The 23,376-nt window shown below is 36.0% G+C and overlaps 1 protein-coding gene across 8 annotated transcripts in view; it reads right to left on the bottom strand.

Annotated features, from left to right (window-relative positions):
- The window catches only part of GRIA4 (glutamate ionotropic receptor AMPA type subunit 4), a 221,320-nt gene that overhangs the window by 40,975 nt on the left and 156,969 nt on the right, over positions 1-23,376 (bottom strand). For 6 of the 8 annotated variants that reach the window (XM_040090112.1, XM_040090095.2, XM_040090103.2 and 3 more), the window contains exons 10-13: positions 15,999-16,205; positions 9,337-9,707; positions 7,702-7,900; positions 2,568-2,815 (exon numbers count right to left, since the gene is read on the bottom strand). In XM_040090112.1, coding sequence (XP_039946046.1) covers positions 2,568-2,815; positions 7,702-7,900; positions 9,337-9,707; positions 15,999-16,205 — 1,025 coding nt within the window. Of the gene's footprint in view, positions 1-2,567; positions 2,816-7,701; positions 7,901-9,336; positions 9,708-15,998; positions 16,206-19,266; positions 22,293-23,376 lie in introns of those variants that run through there. The other 2 variants (XM_040090153.2, XM_040090163.2) reach the window with 2 other exon arrangements.

Genomic DNA, 23,376 nt, shown 5'->3' with positions numbered 1-23,376 from the left:
AAGTCATCTGATCAGTGACAGAAACACTGCCATGTGGGATGCAGTCAAAATAGCAAAAGCAGCATATTCCAAATTTTAAAAAATTCAGAAAATACTGAAACATGCAGTTAAAATTTACAGGTGACTCTTTTCTGTTCAAAAACACAGAGGGAGGAAGCTTTTCTCGTCTTCTCTAAGTGCTACTCTCTATAGATATACATGAAAGAGGTGGTATGAATGTGAGGTATTGCTTGTTCTTTATTTTTATCGAGAACATTAAGTGTGTTGCTTAATGTTTTTAGTAGGTACGCAGCACTGCTGGTTTGTCACTGGGGCTGGAGAGGGAATAGGGTGCAGCAGGAGAACAAGCAGCTTAGCACATGTGAAAGACAGGCTCAGGAAAGGCATGGACATAGACAGCCAGTCGAGACAGCTTGAAAGAAGATTTGGTCCAATTTTCAAGTCCGGTAGGATTTACCCTATTCTGCTTTTTGAAACATGTTTGAAGGTAGGATGTGAAAAAGTACATGGTTTTGAACACATCACCCTAATGATAGTTGCTGACCCCCAGTTAGATGAAAATATGGCCTCACTGAAATGTCTGGGAGCTTGGTTTTTAGCTAGGATGGAACCAGGATTTCACACTGGATCCTTACAATCATGGTTGTGCTCTTCCTCTCTGCTGTTATTAGTCTTACTAGGCCCTCTTACTTCTAATCACTTTATGTCTCATCCCCATTACTCCTAGGTATTTTTGTCTAGCCAACTGAACAAACCTGAAATAAGCCCAAATTTGACACAAATCAACTTCCACAGACTATCAGTGCTCATTATAACAGGCTGTCTCCTGTTGGTACTGAATACTCTGCAGAAAAAAGGGAAAGGGACTAAAGAACACCATAAAGCAGACTTAAGACGAAGAGCCCACTGCTAGAACGTATATGACAGCAGCCAAAGTACTCCAAAAATATATGCCCTAGCTTTGACTCATTAAAGCATGACTGTTGGCAATGGGCATTTCCTTACTACACTAAACTGCAGTGCTGCCTACCACTCTTAGGTTGTCTGAAACACTGAGAAGGAGATATCAATTTATTGGAAATGTAAAATAAAAACCAAGTGTTTTGAAAATATTTCCAGATAATAAGTCAGCCTCTCTGATTAGCACTGCCTTCTACCTTTAGCTACTCTATGAGTTCTGGGCATGTTTTTCTATAGAATTAACATTTTTATTGTCATTTTCCCTCTCTCAATTCTTAATGTTCTCTTCTTACTTTATTCAGCAGTGAAGGTGGCAATTTTTAAATCAGAGAGGTACTGAATATTAAGGACCAAAAATTCATATTCAGTCACTTAAATAACTGGCCTGATTTTCCCCTGCACACACAATTCTTCTTTTGCTGTGGATGGAAATGATTCTAATGGTACTCCTTTCACCACCCTGTAATACAGTTTCAGCTACAGATGTTTGTGGCATTGTGTGTGGGTCAAACTGATGAGTTATGAGTGAGTCTGGTTATCTGCATAGTGGTAATGATGTTTCCTCTGCAGTCACAGATGTAGACAAATAGCTCCTTAGTTATTTCATCCACAGACATATGGCTCCATCTGGACTTGAAACTCTTCCCTTACACCTACTTCCTCCCCTTTGTTTCACATCCTAATCCCTTATCATGAACAAAAATGTGAGAAATGGGGTGCTGAGCACTCTTCAGAGCATTCCCTTTCCCCCACCCATGTGCACCTTATCATTGTCAGACTCCACAGGTCATACGCCCTTCAACTGCTAGTTGCTTTTTTGTTTTGAAGAAAATTGGCAAATCTACACTGGAAAATGCAAGTTTTGTTTGCCTTAAACATTAAAGGAACAGAATGGTAAATACCGCCAATTTTAACACAAAGCTGGTACATTGACTTGTGTCCCCTGACAATTTAAATGAAATGAAAGTGATGTTCTGCCTGTGAATCAAAAACTCTCCTATTTTACTGAATGCATCTGATATCATGATAAAGAAAATACTGGTGAGTTTGAAGGCAGTACTGAAATGCATAATGCTAGAAACACAAACATTTTTTTCTAAATAAGAAGGTGCTTTAATAAAAAAGTACTTTAAAGAAGGACTAATTGCCTCCAAGTGATGACAGTTGAAAAAAGATGTTACAAGCAGCTTCTTACTCAGAAATTAGTAGCTGAGATCCATAAACAAAACATAAAATGTAGGCATATTATCGATGCAGATACTGATGCAGATAATGTAAGCATAATACTGCTAAAAAGAGTTAAATGCCATGAAAAAAAGCCGATGAAATAGAATAACCAACGTTAATTCTATCGAGGCTGACTTCAAGTAGCTAGTGTTCAACCAGTTTGGTTTTTATATGGCCTTGAAACATATGCCAACTATAGCTGCTAAATCCATATTGCAATTAGAAATGGTTACCTTTGTTGATCAAAAAAAAAATAAATGGAAGAAAATAAAAATAACATACCATGTTCACACACAAAACAAAAAGAGCTATATCAGGGACATCAGGGAAGGTGGAATACTATAACAACACATTTTATATTGTTATACTATTCCACCCACCTTAATGGAGAACCCTTCGGTGTGGCTACGCCATAGCCTTTCGAATCCAGATTTCCTCCCACTTTCATGGTGTCACACGGCTTTCGTTGCTCAATGTATTCATTCATGGTGGACTCCAGCAGGAAGGCAAACTTGCCCTTGGATTTGCGGACACGAGCTACTCCCTCTGCAGTAGTCCTAGTGAACACTGATGGCTCAGCCGATTTCATGTAGGTCCACATCTTTTCATACACTGCTATTTTTGATCTCTGGAGAAAATCAAAAACAAGTTAGAACAAAAGAATGTTGCAAGGTTTCAGAATGGCACTGCTCAAATAAAATCAATTGTGCTTAATTTTTCAGACATTTGAGGTTGGGAAAATCTTGGAGAAGGGTTTTATTTGAATTCCATTATTTTAAAAGAAATGAGAAATAAATGTATCAATGCTATAGTAGCAGATAATTATTTTTAAGTTTGGCTACACTCTAGCACCCAAAAAAGAAACCAGCAAAGCTGAATTTACTGTTAGATAGAGAAAGTTTACACAGTCAGTGTATGGTAAGGCATCTGTTAGGGAATGATTTATGAAATAGATGTCCTCAATAAGCCTGTACTCTTAAGGGAAACAGTAAAATAATCTCCCCATAAATACTCAGCTGAATCTTAAAGCATTTCTCTAACACCCACTTCACCATCACAATCACAATAGCTTAAGTAAGATTTCTGCTTTCGTAATTCAGAGTCCATAACTGACCTGATTTATATTCAGAAATTCTATACAATATTTGAAGACATGGTTCACAATAAAAGATGGAAACAGTAAGCTGGACCAAATATTAAAGGAAGTAAAATGCCATAAGCATATTTCTTAAAAAATTAGGTATGATTTTAGTACTGCAGTATCATTTGATTTATTTTAAAGACTCCGATCCTGCAAATAACTGAGTAAGAAATCTACTTTCTCAAAGAATGCACAGGAATTCATGGCTTAGAGTGCATTAGATGGAAATTTTCCTGTCTGGGAATGCATGGGGTAACTACAGGTAAATACTTAAGCAAAAATAAAACTTCTTCATAAAAAAAATAAAGCAAATAAAAATTTTCACTAAAAGAAAGGAAGGAAATGCTGTCAGGCTGAGAAGTTTCCCATGCTTATTAGATTCACTCAACAACTCCTTTGCTTCCTCCAGCAATAAGAATATATACATGCAAACCAGTAATGTGTCAGCTGAGCACTACACACTGTTTTTATAATAACAGATGGCACTTGTCTTCCTCTATGTATGCTGCAAAAATGACTTTTTAACCTAATGCTCAAATCAGCTTTTATTTGAGTCAAGAGGAGTTTGTAGATAAGCAAGATTTTGTCTATGAGCCTGTTCCTACACTGTGCTGAGCACTCCAGGAAAATATTCATTATTATAAAGCCTCAAAAGAAAGGGCCTTAGATTATTTAAACAAATACCAAATTGTATAATCTTAGTATTACATAAATTAAAAATGGCTTTAAGAAGCCTGGAACTGAGCCTTTTTATACATGAGAGTAATTTCCCTGAAGCACTTCTTTTTACCAATTACTGAATGCCTGTGTTATTACTTGGAAAATAATTTGTTAGAGACCTAAGTCTACCCTGAAAATAAGTGGCATTCAACTAAAAATGTTCAATAAAAATGTCGTACAGCACAACATCATAAATTATACTTTCCTTTTTTTAGTTTGTCTGTTTGCATAATTTCATCTTTCTGTCAAATATAATAACATTTGAATCAACAACAGCTGTGTATGTCCATAATCACATCCTGACTTGTCACCCTTTCTTTTCACTGTAGTCACAGCTATTTTACATTTACATAATAGTGGCTGGGAGCAGAGCATAAACTAAGCCACCAATGCATTCTTTTTTGCTTTACACTGATGTAATTTCATGAATTTAAATTTACAGAAAGAAAAAAATGGAGGAGACTAGTAATAAATCAAATAAATCAGTCATAATTTCAAGAGTATTTTCGTGGGTTTTGTCTGTCTTCACTTCCTAACATTTCTCTCATCTTAACATCCGTTACATTTAAATCTTTATAAAGTAACCATATAATAGATCACTTTCATTTAAAACTTTATGCAGTACATAAAACAACTTGATTTGTAACAGTAAACACTGCCCTAAATCAATTGAAAAAGGTAAAAAGGTTGCATTTAAATTTCGTGTTTTTTTTTTTTTTTTTTTTTTTTTTTTTTTTTTTTTTTTTTTTAATCTTGCCTCCTTTGCCTATGAAAATAGAAAAAATATGGAAACTCTAACAAGGTATCTCCTCTCTAAGAAAATTTTCTTCTCCCAAACTTTCATTTGTTTACATTCAATTTCTACATGTCAACTCAGAATGAAATTTGAAGAGTGAACTAACAAATATTTTTTATTATCATATAAGGAAATTTTACAGCTTTCCCTACAGTCAGCCAAGCTGACATTTTGGGCTTTTTTGAGTAGAACTTCTAAAAGTATTTTCCCTTTAGAGCAATCTGCCTGGAAAATATAACTCACTGCATCTAAACCAGAAAATAGGAGTATATAACAGCTAACAGAATCAAATTTCCTCTTTTTGTTTATGTTGGCTTTAAAATGATTTTCCCTTTTCTGCTTTCAATCCAGATATAAAACAAGCTGAAGATGTGTTCAGAGTTTCTGACATTTTGCTCAAAATGACAAAATTATGAGAAAATGTCCTGAAGGCTCATCTCCAGCCAGATAATCACCACTGACAGAAAAATTACACATGATTCCAATACCAAAAAGTGAATTGCTTCCAAACCCACAAAATGTTAAAGTTGGCAAGTAAGTCTTCTTGCACCATTGTTTCAGGCTAGGTCTTACTTATGTATTACGAAAACAGCTTTTGTGTAAATATTGTCTACTGAAATTTTATCTTTCTCCCTGTTTTGTGAAAAATATTTTTAGAAGTAGCACATTAAGAATCACTATACTGTGACAGAGATTAGAAATCGTTTGAAAGCAGGGCCTCAACTGCACTATTTTAAAGAAAATGATCAACACAGTTCAAATCTTCATTACGCTTCAAATTTTGTATATGCAATAGTATTTAGTATTTGTAGTTAATTTTAATGTCTCCCTCTGTATTTTGAAAGAAAAGAAAAAAATAAAAAGAGCAACATTGATTTTCCTTCTTTTATCTCTTAACCCTTTAAGACTGAAGTAAAAGAAGGGCTATTGCCATAGGCGTTTTTACTTCATTATAGTGTCTTCTCTTTAAAATGAGAACTTGCATAAAATATTGAAAAAGTTTCTGTGTTTACAGGATGATTTAAAAGAACCATGAAATTTTTGTGACAAATATTGTTCCTACATCAAACTATCTGATCTCATTACTTCAATACAATGGCTTGTACAAGTATTTTGAAAATCTCAAGAAAACAATTTCAGTCCTTTGTTCTCTACTATTTCTTTGGGAATTAATTTTTGCATGCCATCACCTAACAAATTTGCAACCACTAGATACTTGAAAACACAACAAGATAATAAATACAGCATCCTGTTTTTAAGTGTCATCATGGCTTCATTCTAATAGAAAGAACTATTTGTACCCATATATTGTGCCTACCACCTCAGCTTATGATGGACTGAAACTGGAATACCAAGAATAAAATACCTAACTTTCCACAAAAAGGAACTAAAGATGTGTTTGTGGGCAAAACATAGGTGAATATAAATAATTGGTAGGAGGGACTATACTCATTAAAAAAAATAGTAAGACAGGTGTAGTTAGAAACCATTCAGTGAATAGTATCCATTAAAAATGAGGTACCAAGCACCCTAGCCATTTCAGCTGGATCCCTCTAGAGTTCAAAAAAAGAGGCAAATACTTCAATGTGTGCTTTATCTCATCATAACACACATATCTCACACAGGATGTACAGGGCTGCTTTTCTTTCTCCAATGTCTACAGAAGAAATCTAGAAAACTGGGTTAAACTGAACTCCTTGATGAGTTTCATGATGTGACGGTCCAATCACTATGAGTTTATTAAGTGAAATTTATATCTTATAAGTCAACTTTCTGCAGCTAATAGAACAGATTTGCAAGCTTTTCTATGGGGATATTTGTTGCAATAAAAAGGTTATTTCACTTGACACTGTCTTTGAATGGCTATTGTCTATAGTTTCCAAATTGCATTGAAATTTTTTTAATGGTTTACTGAGTTCAGTTTTGCCAAATTGAAAATAGTGAAGGTGCATGTAAATACCAAACACAGAACTCCTTTCAATTAGACAATTAGAAGAACTTTTCAGTCCATCTTCTTGACTTCAAAAAATCCCTTAATCTCCACATTTCAGATAAATAATGACCTAATTAGCTGTGTAATTTTCAAGCAAGGGTTACTGGCTCACAGCATTTATTCAGAGCTGTGTTCAAACACTAAACTCACTTTGTTCAGCTGAGCTTAACTTTCATCTGCTGGAGACATGAAATAAAACAGGAAGTACTGTTTATTATGCACTGCTTGGGGTGTCCAAGCTCCCTGCTTTCCAGCTGGCAAATGATGAGGATTACATACCAAACCACACTAATGCAGGAAAGTAAATGAGAATGAAGCAATCAATAGAGACAGCACCAGCATATGAATAGCTACTTAGGCTATTTCCTAAAGCTCCAACCACATCCCCTCGAGTTAAAGTTTCTCTTTATTATCCATCTGAAAGTCAGTAAATTAAAAATGCATTTACTTCCCACCGCCCAAGACCCTAAAGCAAAATGCACACAGCCAAATCCATAAGCTGAAACAAAACCTGCAAGACTCCATGTTGCCATCATAGGCTTTCAATGCTGCGCATCACTTCAGTACTGAAGCTCTATATGAATCAATACTGCAATGCTGCTTTAATTAGCACTGGCTTCAGTATCCCCCAGGGCACCTCTTTTGCATCTCCTTTTTTTTTTTTGACAGGATCAATAAGCTTTCCACAGATTCAAGAAACTGAAAACTCCAACAAATGGTCTTGGAGTAAAAATGTAGCTAAAGTATTGCAGGAGTTACAAAACTATACTGCATATAATTGCAAAGTCACATTATTTCACATTTCCAAGCCTCTTATAAGAGTGGTTGGTAGGGAGAGCTGCCGTAATGGACATGCCAACTTACTCTGAAGAACTCTTTGGTTGACCCTGAGTCCAGTGTCCCATAAGCAATTTCGGTTTGTTTGGCAAGGTCTTCTGCACTCTCTATGGGTGAGACCATTCGCTCAACAGTCAAGAAAGCAGCGAGGTTAGCAGTGTAGGATGAAATAATGATGAGCGTGAAGAACCACCAGACACCTCCGACAATGCGACCTGAGAGGGATCTAAACATGAATAAGATAATGCACATTTTCCTGTCTCTTGAGCCACAAAGAGTGTGTGTGTGTGTGTGTGTGTGTGAGAGAGAGAGAGAGAGAGAGAGAGAGTGAAGGCACAATTATTGCTGAACATTTGTCTTTAAGTTACAATCAATGGGAGGAAGATCATTTGCATTTTAAATATTAATAAATGCTTGAAACATAATGTCTACAGTGTAGTCCACTGTACTAATGTGCATCACACAAACTCAAAAGCTTAAATCCTCTTGAACAGTAATCTCAATGCTCCTATTATTTCAGGACATGCCTAAAAATAGGAAAAAAAAATCAAAAAATACTGGGTAGGTAATCTCTTTTTGAAGACAAAAGTAAAGCACAGTAGCTGAAAATCAGTAGCTTTCTCAGTTTCCTCTTAAAAAAAAATGCAAAAGGCTTTGCATATGGATTATGTTTGCTCTAGGATTAAAATGTTCCTGTCACCCAAACTTCTCAAAAATTCCACAAGCTGCTGCAATCACTCATTGAACATTCTTTCACATTTTTCTTCTTTAAGAAGCAAGAGTTTTGTGATAAAAGAGACAGTTCTGTTAAGTAAAAAATTATATTTTCCTTTTCAATACCTTCAACTTGATGAGAAGGTTGTTGAGGAGTAATGCACATCCACTCTTAATCAGTATCAGTTTTATTGCTAACTTCAATAATAGAAGGATTAGGCCAATGCTGAACACTCAAAATTTCACTGCAAATGGCTAAAACCTTGAAGTTTGAAAGATTGGGTCATAATATTTAATTAAAAAGTTTTAGTTACTGCCCTCTGAAATTCCAGAACTTGTTAAAAGGTTGAGAAATTTAGGACTGTGTGTATTAGACTAATCACATTCTAGATAATCATGTGTTATAGGACTAATCGTGTGTAACAGGACCAAACACGTAGCGGATCTGAGGCATGTGCTACGTAAGGCACACCTGAACAACACAGCCTGGCTTCTCAGAAACAGTCAGTCAAATATTGTTTCTCGCAGACAGCAATATTTGTGAAGCAGCACCATAGAACTATAGAAACAGAAGTGAGCATTCCTTGATGCAAGGCAGATATTCAGCACAACGGAGTGTTTCATGGTTGTAACACAATGGAACTAATCTAGCAACAACACAGTTCTTCTGAAGTCAACCCTGTGGAATTTCCCCAGTGTGAACCTGCTATTTCTGAGAGCTGTTTGTGGTTTATGCACATTGACATTGGTAAAATAATAGTAATGACTGAAATTCAAAGCAGATTATCTGTTGCTCTTATTATGGCTATTAAGAAAGAAAAAAGAGAAAAGAAAAAAGCAGCTTCCTGAAGAGTGAACTTCAAAACACTGCCAGGAAAATTAACGAAGGAAGATTTTATGCTTCAGTGTTGAAGATAAAATGTAAATGTAAAAAGATTTGACACAAACCTTGGGGAAATATCACATCCTTGTTGCATAAAGGCACCCAGGGAAAACCAGAGGCTGTTGAATATGCCAAACTCATTGGGAGGCTGGTCACTAGGTCCTTCTTTCCCATCCTCTGGTTCTTCTGTGTGCCACTCATATGGACTAAACCTGCTAACTAGGAACAGGACCACACTGACACCAATGTAGGCAAAGACTATGCACATCCAGATCTCATACGCCAAAGGGTCCAAGAAGGAAAACACTCCCGGTTTAGATTTCTGGGGCTTTTTGATCATAATGGATATCCCCAAACTCATAAAAGGCTTAGAAAAATCAATGACCTCTTCTCGTACCAAAGTGATGGTCAGAGGCGCAACAGCAATCTCTGCTTTCTATAAAGAAAAAAGAAATATAGATGTATAGATTAATTGGTGTGTGCTTATACAGTCAGTTAAGCAGCTAATTCAAAAGGTATGTTATTAACATCAGGTCACTGTGGCTTAAATGCTCTTTGTAGCATTTTTCTCTTTCTTTCTATCACACTCTGCATTTACTCAATATGCTTTCAGTAAAACATACACATGGCAGGTTTTATTTTACAGAATTATGCAAATACTTTATTTTTCCACTAAGGAGAAGACTCTTAAATCTTATAGAGGTGAGCAGCAGTGTAAGAAGATAATTTTAGGCATTAATTTAGATTTAAGTAAAGGAATTCAAGAAAGAGTGGAAAATGGGAATCACCTTATTGTCACTGAACATATAGAGATTTTTTTAAGATCCCAGAAACACTAATTAATTGTCATATTTTTGTAAGACAAAATAATATTTTGAGATAAAGTAGTTCATAGACTCAAGACAGCTCCAAATGGCATGAGGCTGCAAAAGTGATTAACTGTTGCTGTGATTCCACCAAAATGCACAGAGTTGTCTCAAGGGAAATATAGTTCAATAAGACTGAATTAGGTTTTAAACAGCAAAAATGGCAAGTATACAGGAAATAGGTGTGCAAAATCATGAGATAAAAAGATAAAACGTGTGCTGAATCCATTCCCACTAGTGTCAGGAATCTTTATAAATGGGTTTCTAACATGGTTTTTGGATGAAGATGCCGATCTTGAATGAGTCGTTGTTGATGGAGGTGATTATGGCTGCTAACAATGATGTCTTTATGCACTATAAAATACTGGAGCTAAGCTAATTGATCGTTTTTCTACTTAGGGACACTGCATTACATTAAGGTTTGTTCCTTGCCTAGCCTTTTACACTAGAGCTGTCATTACAGCAGCACTTCAGATGGGAATTTTATGGGGACCTGGGTCAAAGGATATACCTCTCAGTGCAGAACAGATGCAAAAGCTGCTGAAACCTTTCTCCTGTTCATAATCATGGTGCTGTGTCTAGCTACAGTCACAGAGCAGAGCCCATGCTCTGTGAGCAATGTGGGCTTCAATACAGGTTATGGGCTCAGGAGAGTTACAGTATTTTGTGAACACTTTGTTTTTTCAATGACTTTAAAACATGCTGAAAACTAAGGATGTGCTCAAATAGTTTAATCCAAGTGTTATGTAAATAGCTTGTGTGCCAAAGAAAATACTGAAATGGAGCTTTTTTGTCCTCTTACAACTTTGAAACAGGTAAATGCATTTAAAATAATTTTTGGTTTTTATTTTATGTGCTAATTCATATGGAGCCATGTACATTTTATGGGATTTAATTTCAAACCAATATTGTGTAGCTAAAAATTAAACCTTTTTTGACAGCTTTGCAGTTGTAAATAATTCAAAAGAACGGACTCATTCCTGTGCAATGGCCCAAAAATGCACATTTGTATTATAATGCTGTATATTAATCATCTGATTATATCTGTTATTCTGAAATAGTTGTAATGCAACCACCAAAATTTTATACAAAGAAATTACATTTTAAGCAATGCATCTGAAATAATAATTTTGCAAAGGTTTCAGAAATTATCTGTGGTGCTAATGTCTCAGGAAAACTTTATGATAACACTCCTAATTCTCTGATTTTTAATTTATATTTTGTTATACAAGGCATTTTTTTAAAAAAATTGTCTTCTTAACCCCTTGTGATTACTTAAGTCATACTGAAAGAAATGCTTTATGAAAACAGCTATTATATGAGGAAGGGTAACATGTCTAAAATATATTTTTAAGTAGCCTAAAAATTATAAAGTAAACTTAGTTTCTGTAGTCTAAAGACTGTTAGATGGTTTTAGCTAGTGGCTTTTCTGCATATTTCTGTTTTTTATCTCCCTCATAAGTAGTTCTCCAGAAGAATGGTCTCCTTCTTTCGAGGCAATGTGTTTTGTGTTTCTAAATTTTAGTTTTTAAGAATGCCAAATGTGGAGTCCTTTAATTAGGTGAAAGACTCATGGCACCTGTGATCTCTTCCTGCCAATCTTCTCTGTGCTTGTCACACATTGGTATCTTCATTAACACTGTGCAAATGACAGTCCTGGTCACTGAGCTTCAAAGGTGTTGACTAACAGGTATTTTTTGTGTATGCAGATTTCCCCTGGGGTTAAAACACAGATCCCTGGGAGTTGTTAGTTTTCACAGTGTGATTTGGGAAAAGTGACATTGCCGTTTTAGTGTGAATTAAAGAGATATTAAATATCTACTTGAAATACTGCGTATTATATGTGAAATGCTGGAGAGGATTTATCTTAGCAAATTTAAATGCTCAAATAGGGTATACAGAACTTGAACAACATCAGAACTAGCTGCCAACAGCACTTGAAGGAGTTAAAGAGGAGAAATAGGAACTTAACCCATTTTTTACCATAGTGATCTAGTATCAGATAATTCATAATGTAGATAAATCCATTTGATGCAAACATCTAAAGGAAAAATATATAGCTAGGTCATAATTAAATTCCAAAAATTTGGAGAAACTACAGCCCCCCCTCAGACCGATCATATTATTATTTTTGTAAGACTATTGTGTGCCATGGAAAGGCTACATAAACTCTTCATTGCAAAAACTAAATAATGAAAATAACTGTGCGTGATAATTATCAGCATTTCTGCTTTGCCCAGTTAATGTACACCATATAATTACAGATTTAAATGATTAACATTGTAACTATGGTGCAAAAACAATTAATGATTTTGTTGCCAGTGAAATATGTTTTGACAAAGACTAATGACACTTCACAGCTAAATCAACTGCATCTGTAACAGCATTTCAATCAAGGCTCCACTGTTACCAAGTACAGATGCATTCTGGATCCTTCCAATATTATACAATGAGACAAGATTTATTCTGATGGTGAGAGACATTTTCTTTTCCAGAATATATAATTATTATAACCTTGTGAATAAAATATATGCTTGGTACAAGTATTATGAAGGTAGTAAAGCTATCTGAGAAAAATCATGCAGAAAGTGATTTTAATCTCAGAAGCTCATGGCTTCTGAGATTTCAAGCAGAATTGAGTTGTGACCTTTTGTGTTAAGCAGTGAAAGAAAAGCATTCTGTGTCAGGAGAATGAATATTTAATTGGAGCTGACTGCTAGTGAATTTGGAAACACCTGTTACATGTGCTTAATGGCATTTCATCCCCAGCCAGCATTTCTTCAGTGAGCTAGATATCACGGCAGATAGAATCCACATGGACTACTGCATGCATTTGCATACATCAGGGACAAATCACCATGATTTCCTGGTAGTTTTTAATAACTTGCTAAAAACAAAACAGGAAAATAAGCAACTATCCCTGCCATGGCATTCTGTACAATCTTAGCAAAACTGTACCCCACAGCATTTTATATGATGTTTCCTCTGGGACATGGTAGAAAAATCAACCACAAATTTCAGGAAATGACTAAGCTGCTCTGTGCAGCACCTGAGTGTTCAGGTACTAGAACAACCTCTGGTGCATACAGGTTTTAAAGGAACATGGGATGAAATTTTCATGTGTCCACTCTCAGTAATATGGATAGGGCTGAGAGGCATTGGGGTATGATGGTTAGAGCAAAAGGGCAGAGGAACCTTTTGTGTTGTACAGAAAGGGTCCAATCTCACTGGCCAGAGCAAAACTGTCTGTTAATCCATTAACGTGGTTGGGAATTAAAAGCTGTAAAATGTTTCCCAAACACATCGTCTCGTCAACTTGCTAGTTCAGTCACAAATTCTCTCCCAGTCCTGGCTGCAAATAAAAAGCATTGCTTGAGACACAGCCAGCTACTCAGACTACTTGTGTTTTTGATTAGGGGATCTATCAGAGAAGATGAACATACTCTTCTAGCAGAGCTTTGCCGCAAAGTCTCTGGCTGACTGATTTATCTGCTTTCTGTATGTGGAATAGGCCTAGGAACCTGATGCTCTGTAAATTGTCTGGCAAGGACTCAAGGAAGTTGCAGGGAGGATGTTCTTGATGGATTCCCCGTGGAAGTCTTTAGCAGAAAGCTTTGAAAGTAACAGAAAGAACAATTTCCTTTAAAGCTACACCAGTAAAAGTACATTGAGCACGCTTGGTGTAGCAACTGGCCTTAAGGCCCGGCGGCCCTGGACAGGCCGCGTCGCTGCTGTGAAAGTCACCTGACCTCTAAACCTGCATGGCCACATTCAAGCTGCTTATAGGGAAAGGCCTCTGCTCTGTCCCAGGGTTCCACTGGGCTCAGGAATTGTTTTGGACAGTAATTATGGGCCAAAAATATTCCAGAGACCATTCTTGCAGTTCAGCAGATTAATTAGATGAATTGCCAAGCCCAGGGATGCTCCCTGGTGCCACAGACACACCAGGGTGGATACAGCCTCAAGGAGCCTTATGACAGTGGAGCAAATGTGCAAGGCAACAGCTGACTTCAGTAAAAAAAGCAGCTCCAAGAGCTTTGCTGCAGTGCATACCCAGGGCCCAGTCCCAGAATCACACTCCGCAGCCATCCTAAACAGATAGAGCCTCCTCCTCATTCTTTTCCATTACAAAAAATGAAGTGTCGGCCTTGTATTCTGGGCTGGCCTTCTTCATGTGGGTAATTTGCAACAGGTTCCTCATGCCTGTGAACTTTACTGCCCTGTTAAAAGCTGTAGGTATTGACATAACTGTGTGGGCTTCCTTAAAACAATTTTTATTTCAGTCTAGTCCTAGGGCAGCTTGGGTTTGATGAGGTAAAATTTTTAAGATAAAAGAAAGGAAAAAAAATACAAACAGAAAATGAAAGTTTCATATCAAGTTTCCTCTATAATTTTGAACTAGGTGATAGGCCACAGAAACTGTGCATCTGAGCAAAAGAGTTTTCTCATAAATAGTAACATTTCTTGGATTATTGAAAAACATTCTAGTATAAAACAGTACTTGGCCATTGATGTCCATGGGTTTGCGATCGCAATTAAAAGTCAGAGAAGGAGTAAGCTCCATACTTGAAAAAATAAGTCTGAAAAATCTTTATCTTTTAGTATTCTAAGAGTTGAGCGGCTTTCAAGCCACTGAAGTAGATATTTTTGGTTGACATTCAGTGTTTCTACTCATTGAAGACAAAATTGAGGTTGGTTCCTTCATGAACTTCCAAGAACATGGAGAGTTTTGTGAACATGATATAACTTTTCCATTCCAATGGGGAGGGGAGATCACTGAAATTTGGGGGCAACCTTTCCCACACTCCTACAGCACAGAGACTGTTTCATTCTGCAGAGTCCCTTGAGCTGATGCTAATGGAGAATTTATCAGCTATGCTAAACTGGCAGAAGGGAACTGAAATGGAGCTGCTACAAAAGCCACGAGGCCTTTGCAACATATGGACCAAACTGTCAATGGAATTGTGAAAAATGCAACTGAGGATGAATCAGCTGGTGTGCAGGAAGGTTTTTGTGGGGAGGTTGAGGCATGTAATGAGTTCATGGGTGGAAATATTCACACCTGAGTAGTTTGAGGATTTTTTTATTCCATCACTGAAATGAAAAGTTTCTCTAAGAATTCTGAACTGTTCCCAGTGCAGATACTAGCAACTGCAGTCATCAGCAAGCTCAGCTCTGAGTTTTGTTACTTTTGTTAACACCAGATATTGTGAATATTTATTTAGGTTTCTTGGAGCTATTTTCTTTAAATATTGGAACTATATGTGTCAGCAGAATTGCTAAATATTATGGTATTCTGAAGAATCCTTCTCCAAATCACTCTATAACATAATGTTCTCAGTTGTTAGGCTTACCAGGTTTGCTCTTAAATTTTATTATTGATGATCATATTAAAAGTCTATCTTCACTGTGAATTGCCTAATTAAGTACTTGTCTGTAGTGGTTTATTACCTATGTTTAATACATATGATGCTGGATTTTTAATTTCTCAAACTAGACCAAAAATCCTATCTTTTTAAAAAGATCTGTCCCCCATTCCGTGAAAATGAGTTAATGAGTGATATTTTCCCCACCAAGTTTTAGAGTATGTCAGGAATAAATGGTCTCTAACATTAATGTATTTTTAAGAGATATACAAACTATGGATGTTCTCATATTTCAAGATACTAGTTGAATAAATAGTAGAACTTGCATGAAACTATTTATTTTATCTTGAAAATAAGTGAAAACACACAGATCTGAAACAAGATTCTGTTTCTTTTCTGTGACCCCAAGATTAAATAAAATGCACATATACTTCCTATTTTTTATGACTTACACTATGATAAATTAAATCCTGCTTCAAAAATTGGTATGCTTACCCCATAAACAAGTTCTCCCACCATCCCATTCCAGATTTTTGTCTCTGGATCCCTTGCTCCATATTTTCCATCAGGAACAATGGCAATTTTGTACTTGATACCAATATGTTTTGCAATTTCTGATGCCAGATCTACACAGTATCCTTCAAACTTGTCATTCCCTTCAAACGTGTCATGGTTTTTCTTGAACATAACATATGGGGCTTCCTATAATGAAAGAAGTAGAACTGTAAAGGAGAAGTGTACCGGATATAGTCTGAAAAAAAAACAAGCATGTCATGAACTGACTGAACAACACACACTTTATAAGAAGTTCATGGACAGTATTAGCAGGTTTAAATTAAAATGTATGATCAGAAATCCTTCTGGCAAGGTATACTCTTTACACTAATTTGGATTAGATGTTTCACAAGACTTATCAACCATACTTTGTTTTAAATGGAAGACCTTAGTACACGCTAAATTTAAAGCATGAATAGAGGTTGGGCCTATAAAGTACAAAGGGCTGTGAGATCATGGAGGTACAATGTAGACTTCTGACTTCAGTAAGCATATCCTCTAACACAGTGTGGTTACTGCCTATCTAATTTCAGATGCAGAACCTAAGTGACTTCCTTTCTTGAGGTTTAGAATGTATAGTTCCTAAAAGGCTACATACATTTTAGTGAAAACATTGAAATACATTCCCAAGAAAAAAATGCATCTTCCCTTTAAAATAAACAGTACAGATTCTGCAAGGTCATTTAGGATGAACTTATGTGATATGCATGGACAAGAATGGTATAAAGTTGACAGTGACTATACATGTTGTATGAAAAAGAAGTAGCAAATATTTTGGGACAGTGAGTGCCATCGAAAACGAGTAAAACCTGTCTTGAAGAGTGGATCTTGCATCCCCTGTATAAATCATCACAATAGTGAACATTACGCGACTGGGAAATCAAGGTCATTTTTCTTTAAGTAAAACTATACTTTCTGATGGTATTTTAAATCACCTCACATAATTCATATTCAGAGCTAGTTCCAGATGAAGTATTCGTTTAATATAAAGGGTGACTTAGCTCACCCTTTGTTTGAATTTACATCAGAAAATACTGGCAACTTAAGTTTTCTCTGGTCTATCTCTGGCAAATGTTCGCCTTTTGACACTAACCTTGGTAGTACTCTGCCCTATTCACATCTTTCCTACAGATATAATTTGTACAAAAATAAAAATAAATTTAAACCTGTAGTGCAGCAATGCCTGCTTCACTGAAACTACAAGAACATCATCTGTAAGCAACAACAATTTGGTAACCTCTATTAGGTGTGTAACAAGGGAGGATAGGTGGTATTACATAAGTGCAGTGCAATGCCTTTGCCTGTCTAGAGTTTGCATCTTCAGAGGAAAACTACTGAGTATTACCAGCAGCTGCACCTTTTCTTGTACTCCTGTTCCTATGTAAATCACCTTAATCTCAACCACTGGTCTTCTAGAGGGAGAGAGGGAGAAAAATAGGGAGATCTTGATCGCTGCAGTAGTTCTTGATTTTCGGAAGTATTTTGACCACGTGTATAAAAGGTTCCTCCCTAACACAGGCTTTGTGTTTGCATAAGAGGAAAAGCCAAAATATGTGTCTTTCCACATATGTTATTGCACACAAAAAGTTTGAAAATAAACAGAGGTGAAAAATACTCAGTACAGTCTGTGATTTAGCCAACTTCTTGATAGAAGGGCAATCAAGTCTGTCCACTGTCCTACATTTGTGAACTCTCCTTACAAGCTTCAGCTACATTGTTTGTTGCATCTCAATAGCAATTTTACTTTCTAACGACCAGAATTAGTGATTTCTAGCTCTTCTGATTCAGCCATAAATCCCCAGCCAAAGGCATGCAACTAGAGTCACACTAGGAGATAATTCTGGCAATGGACTCGAAAAAGGCAGGCACAGAGTTTGCCAGATCAGCTTTCTCCTTTCAAAACCCAGGCTTCTGCCTGCACCTAATCACTGGAAGGACTGCTGAAAAAAAACCATCTTAACCGTTTCTACATGGCAAAGCCAATGACAGATGCCTTATTTTTTCCGTTAAAAGTTAAGTGAACTTCAGTCCTCCTACCCTGGAGTTCTGTGAGGGAACACAGACAAGGGAAGTGGGGTGGCACAATACTATCCTTGGCAGATACGAGCAGAGGCCATCCCATTCAGTGGAGTGACCACCAAGATTTGACAGGGATCTGTTGGGTACTTGGAGGAACTACATTGGTTCTCTTCCCTATCCAGCTCCCTTTCTTATGCCAATCTTACTGATTTAGAGGAAAAATACAGCAGAGAGCAATTTTTGTAATGCAATTATCTTGTAGAGTAAGACAGCATGCCTTGCTGTGACTGCTTTCAAAGAAACAGCAACTGAATATGATCTCCCAGTGTGAAATGATACAATTAGAGATAACAGCAACACCTACTACCATTTGCTTACTATGTTGATCTTTCCCTCCTAACCTATTTTATACCTCTTTTAATTTCTGTGCTTACTTTACCTGCCAAGTAATCAGATATCAATTTTCAAGATAGCATTTGATGGGGGAATGCAGGTGGGACTGCATGTGAATTTCTGATAAAGACTGTTTTTTAAGAAAAAGAAACCAAATAGTAGCCCTAGGTTTAAATCCTGTCCATTTCAGACTTTGAGGGCGTTTCAAATTGGTGTTTAGTTGTTATAATAAAGACACTGAAAGGCAAGTTTTACTGGTTTGCTAACAAGTAACTTACATGGATGAGCTTTCAAGGTCACACTGTGAAGCCATTAAATATCTGAATTGATCAACAGCATGTACTTGGCCGTATCCTGATACTCTTTTCTATTTGTGTCACCGAAAAAGATATTTTTGTTCTGTATAATCCATTGCAATAGAATTTTTGAAGTTAGTAGTAATCTTAGTGTAATCATGGTAGTCTAAAAATGCAAGAGATGCAAGTAGTTTGTGGAGAGGTAATATCTTTTATTAAATCAGCTGAAATAGCTGAGAACATAGGCCTACTTTTTCCTTGTTTCCAGTTATAGCATCTTGTCTAATAGAAAGATTATGTCTCCCCACTATCTTTGTGCTCACTATATTTTTTGACTATGAGCGTTTAACCTACTGATATAAAATACGTCTGACTACCTGCTGAATGAGGTTTGACGTTGCAATATTTGCAAGATTTCAGCTGCTTAAGAGTATTCGATGGGGTAGTGAATCAAGGAAAAGTAAGTCCACATTGAAATGACCAATGACTAGCACAGAACAGATATTTGAAACGGTGCAAGCTTTACTTATATAATTCACAATTTCATAACAATACTTAACATTTGCAAATACAAGTTGATGTCTGCAACAATTACCTTTATAGATGTAAACAAATCATTCCACCACATTGCCACAAATTCATGTGTACAGTTAAATGCTCACAACTGATGATTCATACTATAAGGGAAGCTGGACAAAGTAACTAACCCAAATAACAAACAGATCTAAACTTGGTTTTCCTATTCTAAAGTGGAATTCAAAATATTCAACATTGCAAAAATAATTTGTAAAAGTGAAAAATATCTGTGCAAGGAAATTTCTGATTTTTAGAACAGCTGGGGGACACTATCACACTTTATTCTGAAAGAAACTTCTGTAAATGTCAATGGAAGGTTTTGTGGTGACTTATTTTTTTTTCTTTTTTTTTTTTTTTTTTTTTTTTTTTTTCTGAATAAAGTGTCTGGGATTCGGTTTGAAGTTTTTATTATTTTCATGCAACAAACTTCATCTTTTTCTCCAGTCTACTGAAGAATTTAATTAATAAAGTTTCTAATGAAAAAATATTTTTTCTGTTATGTGAAAAAAGGCTATAGTTAGAATTTCTGAGGTAAGGCTCTCTCAAGAGTATATCAGTCAAAACAGTGATGGTGATTCTCATTCACCTAATGAAAGTTGCCTGTTTTCTTAGATGTCTTAGGTGACCTGCTTGACCCCAAGGCGCTGTTCTACAGATGCTTTGTGCTCACCCTTTACAGACAGGTCTGATACCCTCAGTAAAAAGCATCCATCTATGGTCCACTGAATCAATTTCTATATCTTTGTGGACTCAAAAGCTTGGGGCAAAACTTACCCTACATGCTTGAAAAAAGTACACACACTGGCTAAAACATCTGGAGGGAGAAGTCACATATACAGCATGAGACAGGCAAGGGTCAGTGTAAGAAATGTGGGACAGGCTGTATATTCTAGAGCATCTTAAATGTCACTGAATGCAACTGAATGAACCCTTTGTAAAGTCATCCACATCTAGGTGACTTGGTTGAGAACTGTATCCTGCCCTTCAAACAATCTGCCAACACCAAGGATATCTTATTAAGGTATTGAACTGTAAGCCACAATGCAGATTCAGTTCATCATCAAGCTTTGGTTTTAATGGAATTTTGTGATCATTAAGTTTTGTAGTCTCAGAGTTAAGTACAGAGTTGACTGTATCATGAAACGTACTGGAGACTTTGGATTAGTCTTCTGAGCCTACTTCCCTAAATTCTATCTCAATAAATTGTGACCATATTTCTGAACCTGCAGAATTAGAGATGATCATCCACCCTATGTCGTCAAGTCACTCTACCCTAGTGTTAGATTGGGGCTGCAAAGAGCATCCCCTTCTCCAGTCATACAACGAGCCTACTGTGCATTTGGAGGTGTTATCATCCCCCCCCAAAGGGAATGCTTCTGCACAGGTAGGATGAAATCTGTCTTTTCCATAGTGCAGGAGGCTGTGCATCACATAAGGTTCAGAACAGGAACTATAAATGGCCTGCTCCTGCTTCCTCCTCTCTCTGGGCCGCTGTTGCGCCACATAGCTAACTGGGGATAGGCTCAGAGCCTAAACCAAATATGTAAAATAACTTCTACATGCTCTCACTATATTACAAATGAAAAATACATTTTGCCTAGTAGAAAACACTGTACTAAATTCTTTGAGTGCAGAGCTAATTAATTATAATGCAGTTTCTATGCAACAGCCATACAGCCACACTACGGCAAAGTAAGCATAGACACATAAAAGCTGAAGAAACAGAGGACAAATCAACTTGTGCTATTTGGCTTCAGGCAAAAATTAAAGTGAGCCATGCTGAAAACCTGTAAGCTTTTCCTATGCTGCCATGACATCTGTCTTTGAAGACTGAAAAGTCTGACAGCACTGCTTGCAGAAGCTTTTCAGTTTAATATTGGAAAATATGCATGCAACTAAATTAAATGTGTCATCTACAATGGTTCAACTTCCCTTCAACATGAAGAGGGCAATGAAGAGGTGAAAAAGTCTCTGTGGCATTTGCAACATAACAAAGAAGAGAAAAATAACAGTACTCTGAAAGTTATTCTAGTTAATATTTCTTTTCTTTGTGTGTGTGATCATATGCTTGCAGATGCTAAGTACATTGCCCTAGCAGGCCAATATTAAGAATCATGGTTCCATTCTGCCTTCAGCATCATATGTGCAGCTCCCATAGTATATGAGAGATGGGCATGATAAGGCAAAATTCACCATATATTCTTATTCAAACCAAATTTCAATATATTTCTCTTGCACTGTGATTTTGAAACATGGAAAGGAGACAGTTTTAGTCAAGAAACTGAGCTGCTTTCAATTAACTGAATTTATCCAAAAATGACATGCTGCATAAATACAGGGCATGCTTTGGAATATTAATTCAGCTTTTTAGATTTGCAAATGATCCCACCAGTTCCTTCAATACAGGGGCTGGAAAAGTTCTCTTGAAGATAACATTTATTTTGCATATCAAAATGCTTCAATGCAAATAGGACAGGCAAGATAACACATTTTAAAAGCATTCTTGTTTTCCTTTTTTTTTTTTCCTTTTTGGTGAACAGAAACCTTTTCTATTACTTTTCATTATTATATTTTAGTGGCTTCTCCTAAGCTTGGAGCTATTTATAGAAATTACAGTATTCATGTGTGAGAGCTTCAGTCAAAGGTATCAGGATTGGTTTGAGAGGAAAATTTCGACTGAAAGCTTGTAATTCACATCATTCTCTTCTCAGCTTGGCAAAGTTGAAGGTTAACATCATCTGTTCTAGACATTTCAGATTAGTCACAGAACTTTTCTTGGTGGTTCAGTGCCTGGTCATCCAGTCAGAGGAACAGTAATCCATATGGAAAAATTAGCTCAATGTTACTAGACTGGTGGTTAATACTTGAGCCTTAGTTAGGAATGTTCGCAGCATCTTGGGACTCTTTTCTTCCTTGATCAATTTCTTAAAATAGGATTCTTCATCAGAGGCTGAAAAGAGGAGGACTGTACTGAAGTATATTTTTTCCATCACCGAGTCTTTTTTTTTTTTTTTAAATTTTTTTTTTTTTTTAAAGGAAAAAGATACATATATTTAAAAATTCCCATGCAAAAATAAAATTAAAAGTTACACAATTTGGTTAGGAGTTACATTCTGAATTCTTATATAGTATTTTGGTTGTTTTGTATCCTGAAATGATAACCATCAACAGGAGATTTGTTAAGACATACTTAATACATAAATGCTGATGCACACTGCTGAAAATCTGGTAAATAACTGTATTTTTAATTAGAAAATGTCTTGGTGTTTTCCTCTGGATTATTTTAAACTCTGTATTGAGTTAGAAAAATTATTTCTTAATGACAGCTACAGAATATTCTTCCCCTTTTGAAACACAGTTTATTGGGTTAACATATCTTGTCTAAATGAAGCAGGTGAAAAGGGCAGTGAACTGAGATGTAAAATCTTAAAAGCAGTCACGTAAAGGTCACCCTTTGCCAGTTGGCTTTGACAAACATCAGCTTTAAAGGGCATATCTGACTTCAGAGGAAAAAAATGTTAAATATTTAGTTTAAAATACAGATTTGTAAGAAGCAATTGTTTTGAAAAATTGTGAATTAAAAATGTAAATGAATGAAACAACTCATTCTTCTTTGCAACCACTATTTAAAAACACAATAGTCCTGGAAAATCAATCTCCAAATCTAGTTATATTTTCTTAAAATGGCAATTTTACTGCAATGCTGAAAAAATATATTAAGAATGCATCTACTAAATTAATGTTTTTATTCACAATTAACAGTAGATAATCCAGTTTTGACTGGCTGACTGAACCATATTACTTAGAATTTTAGCTCTTGCTAAAGTCAATTATTGAGTTTATAGTTTACCAACAAAAAGGGGTACTGGAATTACAGTAATCTCATTTTATACCCTCTGTTCTATTTTTTCATTTAAAGGTTTTGGGTTTTTCTTTTCTTCCACTTTCTTGTGAGTCAAGATTTATCAATTAGAGGTTGTAAGAACTCATATCTCTGAGACTTATTTTAGTAAAAAATGGGAAAGACTGAATAA

This window comes from Hirundo rustica, chromosome 2, assembly GCF_015227805.2.
Source record: "Hirundo rustica isolate bHirRus1 chromosome 2, bHirRus1.pri.v3, whole genome shotgun sequence".
NCBI lineage: Eukaryota > Metazoa > Chordata > Aves > Passeriformes > Hirundinidae > Hirundo > Hirundo rustica.
Note: the sequence above shows the minus strand (reverse complement) of the source record. Positions and strands in the feature narration are given on the sequence as shown.